Genomic DNA, 21,830 nt, shown 5'->3' with positions numbered 1-21,830 from the left:
ATATTGTTGATTTATTGCAATTGTTAAAATATTTACCTCACACGGCTTATGACAATAAATATTAGACAAATTACCAATTTAGAAATACAGTGAAGACGTATCAATAATAGAAATCATTTATTCAGTAACAAAAAAGGATTTCTTAGTTTTTTTTTTTTTTCTTTGTTTGTTTATATTCTGTTTTTCGTAATTCATGTGATTAAGTGCTTCTTATATATGAAATTGCGTAAGTGAAAAAAAAAAATGTTATGTCAGCTCTATTATTTTAAGTTGAAGCTGTTTTTATTGAAAACTTAGGGCACAAAGGCGTAGTATTTAATATCGATGTGACCTTGATCACTGTGTGGACCCAATGTAAATTTATTGTAAAAAAATTAGCCACAAACTTCAGCTTTTCCTGAACTAAGAGATAAGTAAAGTATTTTTTTTGTATGGGTTCGGTTTAGAAGTCAAACAATTGTTAACAAAATGAAATCATTTATTCCAAATACAATAAAAACAATAAATCTATTTGCTTCATTCAATTGAACATCATGCATAATTTAATAAACTAACAAATGTTCTACATTATAGATGAAGATTTTTTTTTTTATTTTTTTAACATTAAAATCGAGCATTGTATCAGCATCGAAAGACTAAGATAATATGACATAAGTTTGTTAAACTTAAGAATCTTCTGTAAAATATATTTCAAATGTATCAATAGTTTTTTTATAAAATGAATGCTTAAATCTAATACATCATAATAGTCAAGTCCATAAATTAAAATTATATTTGTCAAATCCGAGATATATAAAGCAAATTTGTAATGCTTATGTCATGGCTAATTGGGCTATCTATACAATATGTTTCAAATAAAGTAATTATAGTTATAGCCCCCAAAACATTTTTTAAATCTATTCAAATAGATTTGAATGTATAAAATAGTGCTATGCACCAATTTTAATAGTCTTATCCTACTTTTTTCTGGGACACAGCTGTCATGAGTGCGTCCCTCAACTTCTTAGTCATGTCTTCAAGAAGATCTGCTCGAACTTTAAGTATCTTATTTCTCTCTTCTAATTCATCAGCTAACTGTTCCATTTGTAGCTCTTTGATTTTTCTATTCATTCTAGATCTTTTTGATGCTTCATTATTCTTGTCCCTTAATTCTCTGTACTTCATCTCATGTGTAGATACTGATGAGTTATCACTTACAGTAGATAGTGTACTCTCTCTCCTCTTTGGAGGTCTACCTCTTCGAGTTTTTGTTGGCTGCTGTGCACCTTCCAGTGCTTTTATCATTTCCTTTATAGGTATATTAGGCTTTCGCTTTCTGTATTTCCTAGGTGATTGTTCAGTATACGGAGTATAAGTCTCATCTGAATCTTCACTGTCATGGCGTCGCCGCTTTTTTGGATTCGATGTGGTATCTTCTTCTGAATCAACTATAGGTTCACTTTTAGGAGTTATAGGTTCATAGTCTACTGGGGCTGGAGATTCTTCTGTTTTTGCTCTTTCTGCGTAGATCTCGTTCTCGGATGTCAATGCAGTAGTCTATATGAATAAAATTATGAAAATTAAACAAATAATAACAACAATAGTTAAACAAACTATATAAAAAGGAAAGGTAGCTTACCGAGCTTGGAAGTATGCATTTTTCTTTCTCCAGCTGCTCAACAAAACTGAGGACTTCTGGTGTACTTATAATATCCACATCTTCAGGCCATGTCTTTGTGTGCGCAGCCACATCTACGGAGAGCCGCACCCCACGCCTCTCTGGTCGTGCAAGCAGTGCTTGTTCATGCGTCCCCACATCCCTTTCCTTGTTGATTATGTACTCTGATATTATTATGTTGTTATTTTCCACCTCTCGCGGTGTAACCGATACAAATTTCATGTCCAGTGAGTCATCTTGATGGATGAAGGGCATTGTGTTGTGTGTGTCTGATATTGATTTAGTGTAATCTATGTCGTGTATATCCTGCCAAGCAGACTCTGTTGCTTGCCACGGATTCATGTCAGCGATTACTTCGGACGCTAAATCACCTATTACCACTGGCAACGTGTTAATATCTACAAATTGCTCTTGGAATGGTACTTTATTATTGTTTGCTATACTTGAATTATAAAAAAAATCTGTGTTAAACTCTGCCAACCCATCCACGTTTGGTGAAACGGGATAGCTGGGTGTTTGATTAATCGTTTGGGCAGACGGCGAGTTAGCGTCAAATACATCCCAACCTTGCGGCGAGATGGGCGTGTATGGTGTGTCGGTTTTGTGTGCCCTTGTTTCTGGTTTGTTTGGAGAATCTGTTAATAAGAAATATGATTACGATAAGTTGTTTGCTATGAACAGTGAAACAATAAATTTTCCTATAGCTTGTTTTACTTCTTACCAGTGGACTGTATTTTTTCTTCCTCGGCGACTGGCGTGGCGCACCATTCTACCAGATCTTGGAAGAACTCGCAGTCCGAATCGTGAAACATCGTATTCTCGAATATCGGCTCCGGTTTCAGATAGTCCTGAAATTTAAGATTACATATTAGATTGTGTTTACAAAAATTAGAGAGCTAAAAATAATTTAAACGAACTTATTATAGAACTTAAAAATAAAATTATGATATGTACTCACGGACTCGAAGACACCCCCTTACCTCGGAAAAGCTGGTTGTAGGCACGGGCGATGATGACGTTGACTTTGTAGTTCCGCCGGTAATTACTCCGGTTGGACCGTTCACCTGTTGATTCTTTTCGGACTTTAAGCGATTTATTTCTACCACTTTCAAATGACGTTGAGTATTGACACTCGTTTGCGAAAAAACCATGTCTTTCGGTATTTTGTTCGAACTTATTTCCGTTATCGTCTCCTCGACACGGACTGACGGTGATCTTTTGAGCAACCATTTTGAATAGAACTACAAACAGAAATGATACGACGTAACATAATGTATATATTTTATGAAGCATAGGTAAGGAAAAAAGGTGGACCATAAAAGCATGATAGGATCGTGGGAATGTTTAGATGTCTGAATGTGATATAATTTTTTTTTATTTTAACATATGCAAGGGTAAGATATTGAAAGATTTTAAATTAAAGAATCAGTTTTAAGATTCGAACACTAACTCCGTGCACACGTACAGGACTCACAAATAGATATATAGAATATCGTTTACATGACATTGCAAGGAATGGTGTGAGCATAAATATCATTTAAAATATATATATGAACCGCGAAACATATCACGCATTTTTCTATTAATTTGCGTTTTCGATTTCCAATAATATAAGTAGTTTCGATTTAATTTAACATTGTAAAAACAAAACGAACTCCCAAAGTCATGTAACCGATTAGAAAAGAAAAGAAATAGAGCTATGGTTGCTATTCTTTGTCGAACTATATAAAATGATTTTTTTCTTTCGTTCAACCGCCTTTAATGATAAAATTTTGTTTTAAACAGAAGAATAATTGCATATAATGTGTATTGTAATGACGGCAATTTGGTGTCATGTTGTGTGTTTGTTAGTGATTTGGAAAGGAAATGAGAATTTGAAGTTTCTATGTTATGAGATCCTAAATAATAAATTCGATGCCACCGTAACTAAATATTGAATATAAAATCCATACTACGTTTTTTGATTATACAATTTAATATTCTTGCCTGGTAGTTGCTATTTAAACGCATATTACTTGTACTACAATATCGCAAGATGACCGAGAATTCGTTATAGATATGCGTTTGTGTGTCCAAAGCTTATTATGAATCTTTTTCTTGACTTATGTATTAATTGGCCAAAATACAAAATGAATAAAGACGCGATTATCAAACAAAACTTGATATGTAATATACCGTCTAAATTGCTGTAATAAGATGAAAAAAATGGTGTATTCAATCCTACAATAATTATAATATTTATTAAGTCCATCTCAATTGTACAAAATAATCTATTTGAAATGAACCCTGATAAAACTGCTAAACAAAGTTTTTCAAAAATTTGAAACAATATATATTTTCTGGAGAAATTTTCTCTTCAATGCGCTGGAATCTTGCAGTTCTGTAACAAAAAAGTCATTAGGGGAACAAAACCGCTACAGCGGTAGTACTTACTTTATTGAACTCTTCTTGAGCCCCTAAAGAAATTTTAACCCTCTAGGCTCCCAGACAAGAAACTGTCGCAGCGATAGACCTGCAACAATAGATAAGAAAAAATATTAATAATGGAATTAATTAACACAACTTATACAATTACATTATTATATAATAATAAATGGAGAGACAGTTTGTATTATCTTAGTCACTGTGGACTGCGGAAATATGGCATTTTAACGACGATCATGCTGTTAAACGAACTTTGGAACTAAAATCAATGATGATGATGTATGATTAGTTTGTGTTTTTTGTATGAGAAATAATGATTTATCAAACAAGTACTGTACGCAGTATACAATATAACTGAGCATTGCATGAAATACGTAAATCGAAGGTTGTTTAACTTTATTCCGTCTTTATTGAAATAAGCCATAATATAACAAAAAATTCGTTGGTACGCTGTAATTACAAAAGTTATTTTAATCTCAATAAAAAATATTATTTCTAGATTTTTATACCACCATATAAAATAATATTAAGGCTATGCAAACTTGATATATATAAATTATCAAGCTATAACAACTTGTAGAGTCGAGCTGACCTTGAATAGTCATGATGACCCGCCTACACTTATCGATTGATACTACTTTTAACGTTATCTTTACGTGTTGTATATATTACAAAGTTTCTACATTAAAAGTAGAATGGACGAAAAACTTCTAGAACATCATAATTGACAGTATATCAGTTATCAAACATTACAGTGATTACACTATTCCTACATTTACATACCTAATTATGCTATCATTAGATATAATTGTGTTTCTTGTCCTATGACTAATTATTATAATTTATATATACTTTATTTGTGACCACCTTTATTAAGTACCAAAATGGTCACCAACAGTCACCATTTTGATACTTAATAACTGAGAAATAGATGACAATATAGAGATATAGACATACTTAATAAAATTTGTTCGCAGCATGTCTTTGATATATATAACTTTACCGTATGTAATTTACAAGGAATACTTTCACATTTACTAAAAAGTCTACCGAACAACAAGGTCACCATTGACGTAAACAGGCGTTTATATTATACTAGTTTCCGGCCGTGGCTACACCCGCGTGTGAAGGGAGGTGCGGTGGGGGGTGAAGGTTTTAGTGATATAAACTAGCCTATATGACATTCCCGACTATGATCTATCTCTGTACAGAATTTCATTCATAGCCGTTCAGCCTTTTTGCGTGATTGAGCAACATTTATCCATCCAAACTTTGGTATTTACAATATTAGTAAGATTCGCATAGGAAAAATCGAACTACGGAAACCAAGACTACTTTTTATTCGACTAGAGTCACTAATGAGAATTTAATAGGTCATTAAAATTTACTCAAGAATAAATTTAATTGTTACGCAATAACATATTTAAAATACTTATTTCGAAATAAAATTGATACGCATACACATTTTTACTTTTCAATGCGTACAATTCGAAATAACAAAATATTTTAAATATTTTTTTTTAATTCTGAAACATTCGAGAACTTTCTTAAAACCACAGTCTACAGGTACTCATGCAACAAAACAACGTGAGTGAGCAGGTCTAAACATGCTCGCGTGTATCCAATCAGTAACGTTAGATTAAATTTCTTTATGTACAATTTATGGTTCCAAAAAATTAAACAGGTGGAATATGTATAACTTAATAATAAAATTACTTATAGATATTATTTTTGCTTAGTTAAAAATACTCACCTTACAAAAATAAAATTTTTGTAGGCACCAAGATGCACAAAAGTAACTAATTACTTTTTAAAATTAATAAAAATAAGTAGCTGTAAACGCTGTAAGAGCAGCAGGCAATGGAAACTTTGTCAAATGCAATGACAACCGTGAACTTTCGACAATTATAAGTATTCCAATCACTTAGGATTCAAGTATACATTCGCTCTATGAGAGAGCCAAAAACATTGTGCAACATAAAGAGCCGAAGCACCGCAAACAATTTTCCTTAATCCCCACTGTCGCGTTCACGTTCTAAAAATATCTTGGCTAGTCTCCGATTGGTCTTTTTATATGACGTCAATTACATTGGCCAATGGGAAACGAGTCACGAGACCATCGCGTTTTCTCATTGCTATACTACTTTTATACTTGTATTTAGTTGATTCTCGCAAACAACGAGTTCGATCAAGTAGTTCGGTGGGGGATTTTCACTGGGGTTTTACACTGTTCAAATCTGCCATCTACATAGCATAACAACATGCGCGAAGCTAATGTTTCTTTATGAATCACCTGATAATTTGGTCTTCGTTATTGAATTATTTAAGCTATTCAGACATTTATTGTTTGTTTTAAGAGATAAACTAAATAAAATATGATCATATTTTCATTCCGCTAAACTTTAAGCCCATTGGAGCGATAAGATTTTTAAATAAATTACTAAAACTAAAATTATTGTTGTAAAATAAAGCAAACTAAATCTATCTATAATAATTTGATCCAGTTTTCAATAAACTCTATCTAGCAATCAATAAATTTAAAATATTTTTATCAATGATTCATCATAGCTACAATCACGACATAGAAAAATATTATTTAATCATCTGTTACAACATGAACGTGAACGTAATTGATTAAATGCATAATATTTTCTCAGAAAATCTTCCTGTAAATAGAGTTAATTATATTGTAAAGTTTAAAATTCATACACTGACGAACTTTTATTTCAAACGCTTATACATATCAACAAAAAACATTGTTTTAGAATAACGTAGGTAGTTAATCCTCATTTTTTAACTTACGTCATATCCGTCTGTTACACCATCGTAACTTAATTTTTATAAATAATATTTAAAATTTATAGGTATTGCTTTCACCGAAAATCATATACTTATAAATTATAAACAATTAAAAGTATTATAACATTGATTAATATACTTGAGGTAATCAAAAAATATATAATTAAAAAATCAGACCTATCGTAGTGCTTCATGCACATAATAGAGGATAAAATTTATTTTCAATAGAATTTCCTTTTCAATCAAAAATGTAGCGCATCAACCACTGTCAATAACCACACGAGCATTCCCAAAATCTCCCAAATCTTTTTCAGACAGTTCACGAGTTGTTTTTAAAAACCCCTATTGCGTGGAATTTGTGAATTAAAACATGACTTGGTAACATTTTAGATAATCATAAGTATAATATGTGCAATTATGTTTATATGATGAATCATGCTAGCTTTTAGTTGAATGACCTCAAATTTATTTTTGTGTTCCGTTTTTTTGTCATAAAACAATGACGCCAGAGAACTATTGCAATCTGAAGCATGAACAAAATAGGAATATCTGTATGTATATGTAAAAAAACATGTTGTAAATGTATTTGTACAAAACATTCATTACAATGGCGATGTCATTATATATGGCAATTATGACTTAATAGCTATACAAACAAAATAAGGGAACTATGCAATTACTAGACTACAATAGCGCGTCTTATATGACCTTGAACATAAGAATGAAGTCCTAGAAGTATCAGTAATGGAAAATTATGGTTAAAAATTCTAGTATTCAAAGGTATTTTGGAGTACGGGTATTATAACGTATACTAAAACCTTGTAATCACATTATTATTATTATTCATCTAATTTTATGGCTCAAAGTAAACTTTAAAACATAATATTTTATTATGTATTTTCTCAATAACTGTATTGTTTTATTTGTAGAAAGTTTCCATGTGTTAAAAATAACATATATATAAGGTTTCCAAGCGCCAAAGAAACCTTAAAAATTTACTCTAATCTAAGCTGAACGGGAGACAGAGTACATGGCATTGCCCACCCTTCATGGCCTCTGTCGGCACTACGCCATCGACATTTTGCAAAGTCATTGCGATAACATTGTTATATTCACAGATTGTACGAGACTGTTAATATTATTATCACTTAGACATGGTATTTACGATTGTATCTTATTTTTATCAATTTTTCATTAAAGTGAAACGTTACTTGATTCAAATAATATTTTTTAAAAAAACGGTTCCCGATAAAAAAATAGATTTTGTTTCTGAAATAACCACAACTCCCATCCCCGTAAAAGTTTGGGCCGCCTTCCGAGTCAAAACATTGGGCGACGTATATTTAGCAGAATTTGTTTTTGACGACACGCACCACACGACCGTGTCTGATGGTCCAGTAGGGGTTTGCGCTCATTTCAAAGGATTCTATGACTCTTTACCAACCTCTTGGTCTTTTATACTGATCACAATTACGAGACAACAGAGGTACCTATATAGTATATGGTTCTTGGTCATAATCCATCCCAAATGTTTTAACAGCAAGAAATTTGAATACAATATGTCTTTCTTTGACAATTGCATCAAACGCTTAAAAATAAAAATTTCATTAGAAATTAATAAATGTGGTGTTTATTTAAATATTTTATTCGGCTGCGGCTGCGGACAACATTTAGATTATATTAGGCCATTCTGTAGCAATAAGCATATTGCGACGATCAGAATAAGTATTATCAACAATCATTCTTATCAAATGTCGTCAATGTCGAATGAATTATACGCCAATGTATAAAATACGCCAAATAGTTCGATTTGTGATGCAGACACTGGCTTTAAGTGTACTGGTAGGATAACACTCATGCTGAGTTTCATGTGCATCATTTTTATGTAGTTCTTTACAAAGAAAAACGATTTTAATCTGCTTTGAATATATAGATTTGGAGCATTACAAGTAAGTTTGGGTTAATGTAAATTGAGCTGACTACAAAATAATCATCAAAATTTTTTGATAATGAAGGCATGATGTGAATTCGAGAGATCTGCTATGAATACTAATTAACCATTAAATTTTTGGACTGAATTTAATAATATTTCAAATCTCAGATTGCAGATCTGAGATAAACCTGCAAACAGCAGGCAAAAATACCCTTGTGTATATCGGCAGATCTGAAAGTTGAATCCTTAATATCTATTTCTAAAAAAAATCTAAAAAAAATATAAACTAGTAAATGTTTATATATTTATATGTAAACCCCAAAACTAGATTATATTGTGTTTAGTTCATCATATGTTCTAGTTCCAAAGTGCAGAAATTCTTCAAAAGGGTATAGGTATCAAATGACTGCATTTATAGCAATGAGTCACAGAGAAAACAACAATCTGCAACAGCAACATGCCATGCCACTCTTATAAAGTGTAAAATAACCTATTATTTTTATTTAGAAACAACATTTAATTTTATCATTACACAATCAATGCAAACTTTTGCTTTGCACTGATATACTCATAAAAAACAATTAAAACAGACACAAAAATTAATATGGAAAATTTTTAAAGTACAACCTGGTATCTACAACATTATTTTCTTTCTATTTAACAAACAATAACTGCCAAAATAATAATTTGTAACTTAAGTTACATTTGTTTTTTTGAAACCAAGCTCACACTTTCAAAGCCATATATTTATTAATGTTTTTATTTTCAACCAGTTGTTTATATTTTTTAAATAAAATCAGACCAAATCAGACTACACAATAAAAATTAGTAAAATATTTTACATAAGTCTTTATCAGACCAAAATAAACAATACCAAATAAAAAAGAAGATGTATGAACAATGGACTCATCATTCATCAAATTAATTCTGAAAAAGACTTAATCAAAATATTTTTTAAAACAACTTATAATAAGTAGCTTCCACTACCAAAGTAAAATTTGACACTTATGGTAGCAAAAATAGCATAACATTCCATGGCATTCATGATTAACTCAAAGTTAAGTTACATAGTTTCTTAAGACCAAATGTCTTAAGAAGCAATATGCAATATTATAATATTAATATTTTTAGTCAATAAAATAATTTGTTTTACCTTTTTTATTAAAAGTATATACTTCAAGGATTAATATTTAAGTATCAATGGAGTTATTGAATATAGTTATAGATTAAATAGTACAGGCACATATAAAAAAATTGTTACCAAAATTTGTTCATTATTTACTTACATATTGATGTTTCTTCTTGTAATAACTAGTTTAAATTTCTTTATTTTGTCCTTTCGCATAAAACAATAATTCCTTCGACTATGCAACTGCTTGGTGGTATTGTAGTTTATGTTCAGCAAATTGTTATAGTAATTATTATTTTTTTGTTCAGTATATGCGTAGCTCATGTTAATCACTTAATACTTTTGAAAATATTTATTTTTGGATATACTTCTTTTTTCTCTCGTAATATTTGGAAATATATAACCAGTCGGCGGTCTTATTACTTTACAGTTAATAAGACCAAAATAAAAATAAACAAAAATAATAACGTCCACTAAGAGAAATATTTTTTTAAGGATACAAAACACTTTAATATTATTTAATGTGTTGTAATTAAATCAAAGCTACTTTATGAACTCCAAAGACACTCCTAAAATCAAAACTTTAAGATTCCTCTTAAGTTATCTAGTGCACTGCTCTTCTCGATTTTTATAGTGATATGATGAGAAAAACAGTTATGTGTGAGGTTAAATCCAAATTGTATGAAAGAGCGCGACTGCAAAACTAATAACATTTGTAATAAGAGAGAGTGAGAACGACATTGGTGGGCTTTTGACATTTGGTCAGAAATGATGTCTCAAACATTCAAATCCATTCTACGCATATAATTTTGTCGCAAATTTTCTGTCTAACTAACTTTCGCCAATAAAGATAAAGGGTATGATAACAAATAAATTACAAATGCGTCTCATATGTCATTTTTTGTTTTATTAGCTCTTATAAAATTAACTATCAAGCATTAAAAGAAACAAATATTATTTTTATTTTCTGCGTAAATCGTTGCGTTGTCAAATGATTGATATTCTTAGATGATGCAATTTTCAGACAAATTAGTTAATACGTTTAAATCGATAATGTAAAAATTATATAAGTTGCACACTAGGCATTATGAGAATATTTTATAACATTATATTATCATTTTTTGAGTCAATCAGTTTTGATAACAGAATCAGCTAAAAATTGTTTATCACAAACAACTAGTATTTTAGAGATTAAACAGATGAGCGATCCTACTATTAAGGTATTTTTTTATATCAAGCTGAATTACAGGTAAATTCGGGGTAATTTTTTACAAAGAAATCAATTATTTATACCAGATGGTTTAAAAAATTGCTTAATATGAAAGTTGAAAATAATAAACGAACAAAGTTCTCTCTATAGAATACCAAAATTTAAATTGTGTTTCGATTTTATTACAACTATCCTCTACCAATATTCCAAAATACTAACTAACGTACAATTTGTTGTATTATCTTATCTTGTCAAATATTATATATTATAATTATATTATGTAGGATTCTTTAAGTTAAGTTAAGTTATCTTATTGTTCTTTCGTTTGTGTATACATTTAATTGAATTAAAATATGTCTTAAGCGAGTGGAGGATTCTCTATGTATATATATTAATTTTCGAAAATCACTCTTTACCCGACAGATTTGATAAAAATCCGAATGCTATAATTAAAAAAAAATGGAACTACCATTTCAATCAGAAGAAATTTCTTCTATACTACTGATGATATTGCTTAATCACTTAATTCCAACAGTTTTTCCATATATTTATAATTGTAAATTTAAAACAATTGATAATGGCTACATTAAACCTAGACCTTGTCTGATGACTCATGACTGTATATTCCGAAACGCTTCTGCTGAAGAACACGAAGAGCAAACAATTAGAGAAGCGTTTATTGATGGTATTACTTCTCAAAAAATTAGAGAGTAGACTTTAAACATTACAATTATTTGGGATAAAGCTTAAAAATAAACTATATCATAAGGAACCGGAGAACATTCGTTCAGAATCCTTACATTCTTGAGTAGTTGATCTGGACCTGCAATAACAAAAAAAAATTGATCCATATTTGAAAAAGTTGAACAATACAAAGTGTTCTTATAAATAATGAAAATAGACGGAAATCAAGAGATTTAAAATGGAATTAAGCTCCACTATCCACTCCACTGAACACTGTAAAGATCAAAATTATAGATGGTCAATTTAATTATTTAAATATATTGGATTTATATACAGAACCACAAAATATCGTAGATGTATGTATAAGCGAAACATAATGATGTAGAGGATATACAATCGGCATTATACGCTTACTTTTTCTTTTAGTTTTTTTATACTTATTTATTCTTATTGTTTTATTATGTAATGCGTCCTAATAAACATTTCTTTCTTTCTTTGCGTAAGCGCTAAGTACGTCTGACCTCTGACGTTTGATGATCATCATCTTAGAAGATTCGAAAGAACAAGACGAACAAAAACACTGTCAGGTGTGAAAAAATTATAGAAATCTTTTATATTCTTAAATGTAATTATTTTAACTTTATTCTGTATATTTATTTAAATTAATGAAAGTCAAGTTATCTTATGGTTTTGTCATTTATGTATCACTAAACTGTTTTTGTATTTAAATCTAGTCCACTTTATAATTTTTAACGTACTTACTTAGTGTTTATTTATTGTAGGTATATTTTATGTAATAATTCCAATAGAATAACATAAAAATACCTTTTGTAAGTTAGGTATATATACACATATCTTCAGATATTTTTTTGGCATCTATAGGAAAATGTCTCACTACAGTAGTTAAATATATTCTTGATCACATATTTTAATTTTTAATTTCAGGTTTAATCATTATGTAGATAAAAGTAAATTGTCGTTGGTCGTTGCATAATATGATTGCCATTTAAAAAAATCCATAGGTATTGTAGAAGTATGACTTTTTTTAATTATTAATGACATTTTATCGTTTGCCATTTAATAAAAATTGAAAATACGATTTGTCAGTTCGTAAAGTAAAAATTTATACTTTTTATTAATAAATAGATATAATACTACAGTGCATTCATTATTATATAGTGAGTTGTATTACTAAATGTAGCTTGTGTGCAGCGAGCGTTCTTATGTTATAGTGACATATTGAAAATACCTTGATATTTCGTCAATAAACCATTATTCTTATTTAGGTAATTATTTTCAGATTTTTCCGAAATGTCTTACGATAACTCATACTACTTCGAACGAATACTTATGTAGTTTATACTGTTTGTATCTTCAACTATATAAACACAACAAAACGAGGTAAGTGCATATGTTGTTACTTGTTGTATATTATTCGTTGTCATGTATATGACCTTGATGGGATTGTAATTTATAACAAGTATCGTAATCATCTTTCTTATAATAAACCTGTATTTATAAGTATAGCAAAATATTAATAATTTCATCATTATATATTAATTTTACTAAGCAAATACATTTTATAAACACTGAGGAATATCCAAATATTTTAATATTGATGTAAATATTTAAATTATTAATTAGTTTTTTTTTAATCTCTATAATAATAGGCCAATCAAATGAATTAAATTTTTTCATTACTGTTTTAGAAGAATGTCTTTAATAGAAGGTGTTGGGGATGAAGTGGTGCAGTTCGTGGTTGTTGTGTTAGTTGTGGTGGTAGCTTCTCTAGCTTGGTGGTCCACCAATGCAAGACCTGATAGATACAGAACTGTACTTGTGATGAGATCTCGACCTCATCACCCTGTTACAGTCAGCATTTTAACGAGTGAGTTCAGTTGTTCCTTTGCATTGTAAAATTACTAGGTCAATTAATTAAAATTTAAAAAAGGATATATTTCATAGAGAAAACACTCTAAGCTAATAACATACTTAAGTTTCTGTTGTAATATTAATATATTATTTATTTATACAATTTAGTTATTTTTAAAAAAAGTTCATGGTTACCACTGGTTTTCATGATTCATGAGGCTTTCTGTTTGTTGCTTATATTGCTTGGCCTTGTTTGTTCTATGATAATTTAAATAAATATTGTCTTGAAAATTATAAATTTGCTGCTTTCAGGATCAAACATAACCAATACCCAAGTAAATACTACACCACCGTCAACTTTAGAACCTATAGGTATATACTTTGTTGTTTGACTGATTTCATATTGTAAATATTATTGAATGCTGTTGTTCTTATTTTTAGTAAATTATTTTGCAGTATATAATAGAGCTTGAATATGAAATATAAAAATTAACTGATATATTTATTTCTTTAAATGACAGCTGCAAATAACACAAGTTCTGATAATGAGAACAGCAGAGACAATAGAGTGATACCTCTACAGGAAATGGACAGCATTGTTGATGCAGATATGGCGATGTTGAACAACAATCGTTTACATTTCTATCGAAGGATTGATTGTAAGATTATAAATGCATACATGCTTTTTACATAAATATAAACCTATTTGAACATACAATTTTAAACCAAGGAAATTTCAGTGTTCTTCTCCTGATTTTTTTTAAGTGAGTCGGGGTCACCTTTTATATAAAATGTGTCAATGACTCCAGAATTGATACTCGTAATATTATTTCTTTTTAAATCTTTATATTACTTTACTTATTGGCTGACTCAGTGGATCAGCTATCAAATTTTTTTTACAATAATTGACATTTCCCTCTTCATATGATGAAAAATAATATTTTCGTCACCTTCATTTCTCTGTTTACTGTTTACTTATTTTATATACCCAGCGTTTTTATGCGCAGGTACATATTCACAGAAAACTTGTGTGTACAATTACACACCTGTGTTTGTTTGTATTTTATTTGCTTACACTGCATTCAACTGATTGAGTTGAGTTAAAAAATGCACAATGCATTTGTCAATTGAACTTGCTTGAAGTTATACCAGTTAGAGTTAAAACAGATGGGATTTAATAAATTCCAATAAATAAGCTTTTCGTTTGTTATCCATAGTTATAACATTTTATTGTTATTGTTATAATAATCAGTATTTCTTCAGAATAATTACTTGAAAGAACTATTATATTTCTATTCCTGTACTTTTTCTAAAGTTTTAAAAGGAAATTACATCATAAAAATAGTGGTATTAATAATTTCATTGTATTTTACTTTTAGCTCCTCCAAATAACCAAACCATCTCTGAAACTCAAAGTGAAGAAACAGATAATATGGAGGAACAAGAGCCCGCCAGCAATGCTCAGATAAGAGAGATGGACAGCATAGTCAGTGCCATGGAGGCTGATGTCACGACTGGATGTGACTTTTTTACAAGATCAAGTGGTATTTATTACAAATATATTTATAGCAATTCTAATTATGACTGATATTGGCTTTATAAACATTCAGTTTAAGAAACTTCTTTGTTTACAATGACACAAGTGCCTCAGTATCATATGTAGATAGATATATGTACCAAATACAAATATAATCTTAGTTTATTTGTATGACATCCTATCCAACCAGTTATTCAGTTTTGGAATTTTAATTTAGAACTTTAAAATTCTAAAGGAAGGATTATATATATTTCATCACACTAAAATATATATAATCTATGTATGTATTGTACTGTTAGTGTTAATGTATCAGATTTTTTTAAACATTATTATGTTAATTTTTTTTTGTTAAAGTATTTCTACATTTACTGATAGGTTTCAAATTTTATAGAATGAGAATTGGACAATCAAATAGTGTTTACAGATTTCATTAGTATTATTTTGTATTAAATTAAGATAATCATATAATAATATTAAATTATAAATTAAATACAAGGAATATTCAAAGGCAGAACATTTTTTTGTTTATTGGCAATACCAGATACATATAAATCTAATCTACAATGAAAGTGTTGAGTTGCCGTTATCACTAGTTCCCTCTGGCAAAAAGTGAATAACTGTTTGGACAGGGTATAAATTTCTCTTTTTACAACATTTTAGCAATGTTATCTACCACTTTTCACATCTACAGCTCTATAGCTCTAACTGACTTAACTTTGTCTTTTTTTTAATATTCAGAATCACATTCTAATTCAAAACCAAAATCAGCAATATCCAGTCAAAAAGAAGAATCATCTACGGACAGAGAAATTGCAGATGTTGAGACAGAAAATGCCGTTGGGACATCAAGTGATGTAATAGACAGTGCTGGCGATGAAAGAAAAATACTAATTAAGCTTAAATATCTAAATGACACGTTAAAAGAAGTAGAAGGAAGCCTTGATGAACTTTTAAAGGATTTCAAACAGTAATTTTTTTTTTCTCGACTTATAGTTACTATGTAAATTTTTTTTTTTATCGTATAGGTTGGCGGACGAGCATGTAGCCCATCTGATGGTAAATGGTCACCATCACCCATAGACAATGACGCTGTAAAAAATATTAACTATTCCTTACATTGTCAATGTGCCACCAACCTTGGGAACTAAGATGTTATGTCCCTTGTGTTATGTCCCCTGTAGTTACACTAGCTCACTCACCCTTCAAACCGGAACACAACAATAACGAGTACTGTTATTTGGCGGCAGAATAACTGGTGATTGGTAGGTACCTACCCAGACGGGCTTGCACAAAGCCCTACCACCAAGAAATGTAAATATGTATGTAAATATAAATTGTTTTAATGGAGTAATACAAGAATCATAAAAATCAATAGATCTAAAAAAAAAAATTTTTCGCTAGTGAGCTTGTCACAGTTAGCTCTTTAAAACTTTAATGTGTGGTGTTCATATTGCAGACGGCACTTCTCGGCGGAGCTGTGCGCTGACCGTCGCGTCCGGCTCATATTCCGCGGTCGTGTGCTTGGCGACGAGGCCGCCACGCTGCGCGCGTGCGGCCTGCACCACCAGGCCGTCGTGCACTGTCTCGTGCACCCCTCGCACTCGCCCAGAGCGTCGCGCGGCGCCTCGCAGGTGACACATACAGGCACACATGCACACACCCGCACCCACAAGTTCACACACACACCCACACGTTCACACACACACACCCACACCCACAAGTTCACACACACACTCACACACCCACAAGTTCACACACACACACCCACACCCACAAATTCACACACACACACACCCACACCCACAAGTTCACACACACACACCCACAAATTCACACACACACACACCCACACCCACAAGTTCACACACACACACACCCACACCCACAAGTTCACACACACACACCCACAAGTTCCCACACACATACCCACACCTCTCTAATATATTGGATTTGAAGATCTCTGTATTTAAATCAGAGGCCCTCATCGGGCCTATCACAATAGCTATGGTTTTTCATTCGGGAATTATCTACTCAGTCTTTCATTTAGTGCCTTGGGCCTGATAGAAAATGGAGTTTTAGGCCGCTTATCACTCAACTCACATAATGGCCAATAAATCATTGGTGATATAACGCGTTATTATAGCACATCATCATAATTTTCTGCTCCACGGCAATACACGCTGTACCCTTGGATTATCTCAACTCACAAAATCTTTTGAACACACTAGCACAAGCACTCCATCACAAATACTTACTACTACCAGACTATGGTGCACTGTCTCGTGCAACACTCTTTTCTAAAACTTAAATATAAAGTAACGTAAGTAAAGTAACAGCCTGTACATTTCCCACTGCTGGGCTAAAGGCCTCCTCTCCCTTTAAGGAGAAGGTTTGGAACATATTCCACCACGCTGTTCCAATGCGGGTTGGCGGAATACACATGTGGCAGAATTTCTATGAAATTTGTCACATGCAGGTTTCCTCACGATGTTTTCCTTCACCGCTGAGCACGAGATGAATTATAAGGACAAATTAAGCACATGAATCAGCGGTGCTTGCCTGGGTTTGAACCCGCAATCATCGGTTAAGATGCACGCGTTCTAACCACTGGGCCATCTCGACTCTAACTTAAATATATTTGTTTATTATCAGCAACAACAAAACTTATCAGAGACATCCGCGAACACTCACGAGCTGGTGACTGAGACCGCGGCGGTGCCGGAACGTGCGTGGGATCTCGAGAACATCCTTATGACTCTAGTCTCCGTCGCACTCACCGTAGTATGGTTCTTCAGGTTTGTTATAAAAAAATATATTCAGAGAAATGTTGAAAATATTACAATAGTTTGTTCGCGTTAAGAATGCAGTGAGTTGTCATTGTTTACCGGCTTTACTCCGCCCCCTGACCAATCAAATCTTTTTTAACAGCAGGGTGAAGGTGTATGCATATTTGTGTTAAAATTCCAACAAATTATATTTGTTTTAAAGACTAAGTATAATGAATTTAAAAAATACACATTATAGTAAAAATCGAATCGGGATGTTTAATCAACAAAATTCTAACCACTAGGTATATACAATCGTTTGCGAATCTTGCCATCGCGATGTAGAAATTTACATATTTTGACATAACGTCATCTAGTAGCTATAGGTTAAAATAATTATTACGTGTACAGCTTGAATAAATTAAATATAAATATATAAATAAACAAAATTTAAATTATAAAAATAAAAATATCAGTTAATAATTAATTAAATGTGAACTTGACTTTGTAATTTGAATAGATTTGATTGGTCAAAGGGGGCGGAGTCAGGCCGGTAAACAATGACAACTCACTGCATTCTTAACGCGAACAGACTATACATACATTACTTTTTATAATTCAAAGTTTAAAAATAAATATTTTCTTTGCAGGTGTGAATATTCCAACATGTTTACGGCCAGTGCCAGTGTTGCCCTATTTGGATTGACCGTGTTCTATAGTGTTGCTATATTTGGTCTCTATCTATCAGATACATTCCATTTCGACCGACGACCTGCGCAACCCGTACCCAATAACTAAAACGTATCTAAATGTACACATTACTTATGAACCGCCTTTTGTAAACTTTAATGTATTTCATGAGCCTGTGGCCGGTTTATGTAATAGTAAATCGGTGTTAAAGAGATATATATTACCACAGTATATTTGCTCATAAAACATTTTAGCTTGAATTGCAACATTTAAAATAGTTTGCTGCGTGAGGATATTTAATGCATAAAAATCTTCTCGAAGTTTCTAAAAAAAATGTTTTAAAACTTTGGATAAAATGCTTGCGTAAAGTGAAATTAATATAGACATAATTTAGTCAAACGGAGGAAGTACCAAATAATAAATTAGGTACAATTTTCTATAAAATAACACTACAGAGTGTGATATTTTTCATCATTTTAAAAATATTTTAATCAGATGATATTTTATGCTTCCTTGAGTTGAGTATAAATAAAATAATTACTTAATTATTATTAAAAATTAGTATACATTCATGTAAAGCACAAAGCCTTTTTATTTTTACCGTCCAATTAATCTCAATCATTATTGTACCGCTTATTTATTTAATTGAAATGGATCATATCGCCATCATGAAAATATTAACGACAGTATCTGAATAAGTATTCAGAAACTGTAGGAAATACCTTTCCTGAAATTATTATTATACGTTTGAATATAGTGCTATATGACATATTTACTTATATCCTTTTGTTTTTGAGGTCAAAACATAAAGAAGTCATTAAATCAATTAGTGTATTTATAAATCAATATAATAGATATCATTCATAATGGTGAAATTAAAAATGAAATAAACATATGTTACTAAAATTAATATTAATTTAATCGTTATCATTAGTCTTGTGAATTCAAGACAACAACAAATAAATTTAAGAAACACTTTCATTTTCCCTATATATAATAAACATACATTTGCAAAACGTAGAAATATTATTATGTAATAGTCAGCCGTTTCAAAATCTGTGCAATATAATTACATTCTAAATACAGTTTGTATTATAAATTATATGATCGCGACATGATCCGATGCAGGTATATAGCGACGGTTTTTGTTTATAATAGAATGAATATATTTAATGTAAATGTATAAAATCATTATTGGTTTCAGCGAATGTAAATAAAAATAGGTTAAAAATTAATGTATTTAATAAGAAATACGGTGACTGCTGCACACTTTATTTATCTGAAACAGCTTAGTTGGCGCGTTTTCTCGTGTATATTGTACATTACTTTTCTGCTAAAACATTTTATTGTTATTTAATTTTTAAGTTCATGCAATAAACCTAAACCAAAAAGCTTTTCTTTTATTTTATGACGTGCATAGTTAATAACGTATTTTCATGGTTCGAAAATAGAAATTCATTTAGAAATGGCTCCTTTACAAAACGAAACCATATTCACCAACAGTAAAAACTCCACTCAAGACTCAAACTTAAATTCCTTTATTCAACATAGAAGCATTACACTTACTTATTGCTGGTCAAATTAAAGACTATCACCGGTTCGGAAAAAGGAACTCCCTGACCTAAGAAGAACCGGCGAAAGAAACTCAGCGAATATTGATTTTTTTTGTCAAATTAGTAAGATACATAATTGTATATAAATAGAAATAGCCGGGAGGCGATCGTTTCATTCCCAAGGTGTAATATCAAACTTAAACTCGCCAACTGCATAGTAACCTTTTGCACACATGCGTTCCTTAATATATTTTTTTAATTTGGCAACAGAAGCATTTTGAACGTTTTCCGGGATCCTGTTAATGACTTCTATGCAGTCAAATAAAAGGAGTAACAAGATTGTGTTTGTTCCTTGTACCAATGTTATGAGGATCACATTTTCTCATTAAATCATTAATATTTTTTCGTACATACAAAACATTACAGAATATATATTGAGAAGCAACAATACATATTTTAATTTATTTAAATTTATACCTTAATGATAATTTATACCTTGGTGGTAGGGCTTTGTGCGAGCCCGTCTGGGTAGGTACCACCCACTCATCAGTTATTCTACCGCCAAATAACAGTACTCAGTATTGTTGTGTTCCGGTTTGAAGGGTGAGTGAGCCAGTGTAACTACAGGCACAAGGGACATAACATCTTAGTTCCCAAGGTTAGTGGCGCAGTGACGATGTAAGGAATAGTTAATATTTCTCACAGCGTCATTGTCTATGGGTGATGGTGACCACTTACCATCAGGTGGCCCACATGCTCGTCCGCCGACCTATAACATAAAAAAAAAAAAAAAAAATGATTCCTTGGCTCCTAGGTTATAGATTGCGCGAATAGCCCTCATCTACAGCAGAATTATAGTATGGCTTTAATTAATAATATTATATTATATGGCTATAACATATTCACACAGATGATAGTCTAATTCTTATCGAATTTATCAAAATAGAAAACACGGTTGGAAAGAAAATGAAAGCAAAAATATTAAAGGTTCGTAAGTACGTATTACTTGGAATGTTATCTTAACGATGTCTTATATCGACTGGATTAGCCCAAATTAGAATGACAATAGAATTATATTGAGGAATTATACATTCGATGTACATCACTTAACAATTTTTTTTATATATTTGGGGGCCTCAAGGCGAGCTGTAATTTAAAATTATACCAAGGAATTGGTTTTTCCTAAAACATCCATTGCGTCCTTATTTATACTTAAAGTCGGTTTTCAGATCTTACATTTGATTGGTGAATTAAATATACCTAAAGTTTTTTTCTTTTTGCTATTAGTTACAAGTTTGCCTTTTCAGATATATTCAGCAATGTCATTGAAAAGATCATAAAATAAATGGGAAAGGAAAAGAGACTACCCCAGGAGACGTATTTCCATTTTCATCGAAGCACTAAATCAGATTCCTTTCATAAACTGATTGCATTCTCTAAGGGCATAATGATGTAGCTTCTTGACCAACGTTCTGTGTTGCACACGATCAAAGGCCAGATAAATCACAAAATATACCTGAGGCATTATGTGACGTTTCCTAGGGTTTTTCAATAATAAATATAAATTGGTTTTAATA

The 21,830-nt window shown here is 31.0% G+C and overlaps 2 protein-coding genes across 7 annotated transcripts; one reads left to right on the top strand and one right to left on the bottom strand.

Moving 5' to 3' along the window:
* Positions 1-460: 460 nt before the first annotated feature.
* Positions 461-10,606, bottom strand: LOC124535055. Of its 4 annotated transcripts, none has more exons than XM_047111083.1 (6): positions 10,100-10,604; positions 4,091-4,169; positions 2,638-2,898; positions 2,379-2,505; positions 1,619-2,292; positions 461-1,536 (listed from the first exon to the last, which is right to left on the bottom strand). In XM_047111083.1, the coding sequence occupies exons 3-6, from the start codon at positions 2,806-2,808 to the stop codon at positions 952-954; spliced, it is 1,557 nt and encodes a 518-aa protein (XP_046967039.1). In that variant the 5' UTR covers positions 2,809-2,898; positions 4,091-4,169; positions 10,100-10,604; the 3' UTR covers positions 461-951. The 4 variants fall into 4 exon arrangements, with proteins under 4 accessions (XP_046967039.1, XP_046967038.1, XP_046967041.1 ...); XM_047111082.1 differs by lacking the exon at positions 10,100-10,604 and adding an exon at positions 5,835-6,126; XM_047111085.1 differs by lacking the exon at positions 2,638-2,898 and having other exon boundaries at positions 10,100-10,606.
* A 2,292-nt stretch (positions 10,607-12,898) lies between these two features.
* On the top strand, positions 12,899-20,091 carry LOC124535056 (transmembrane and ubiquitin-like domain-containing protein 1). 3 transcript variants are annotated; one of them, XM_047111086.1, is made up of 10 exons: positions 12,899-13,014; positions 13,137-13,237; positions 13,546-13,724; positions 14,021-14,080; positions 14,230-14,367; positions 15,088-15,252; positions 15,984-16,212; positions 16,702-16,876; positions 17,898-18,040; positions 18,661-20,091. In XM_047111086.1, the coding sequence occupies exons 3-10, from the start codon at positions 13,550-13,552 to the stop codon at positions 18,806-18,808; spliced, it is 1,233 nt and encodes a 410-aa protein (XP_046967042.1). In that variant the 5' UTR covers positions 12,899-13,014; positions 13,137-13,237; positions 13,546-13,549; the 3' UTR covers positions 18,809-20,091. The 3 variants fall into 3 exon arrangements, with proteins under 3 accessions (XP_046967042.1, XP_046967043.1, XP_046967044.1); XM_047111087.1 differs by lacking the exon at positions 12,899-13,014 and having other exon boundaries at positions 13,016-13,237; XM_047111088.1 differs by lacking the exons at positions 12,899-13,014; positions 14,230-14,367 and having other exon boundaries at positions 13,027-13,237.
* The last annotated feature ends 1,739 nt before the right edge of the window (positions 20,092-21,830 follow it).

This window comes from Vanessa cardui, chromosome 14 (genome assembly GCF_905220365.1).
Source record: "Vanessa cardui chromosome 14, ilVanCard2.1, whole genome shotgun sequence".
Lineage (NCBI taxonomy): Eukaryota > Metazoa > Arthropoda > Insecta > Lepidoptera > Nymphalidae > Vanessa > Vanessa cardui.
This window is presented reverse-complemented; position numbering and strand designations above follow the sequence as displayed.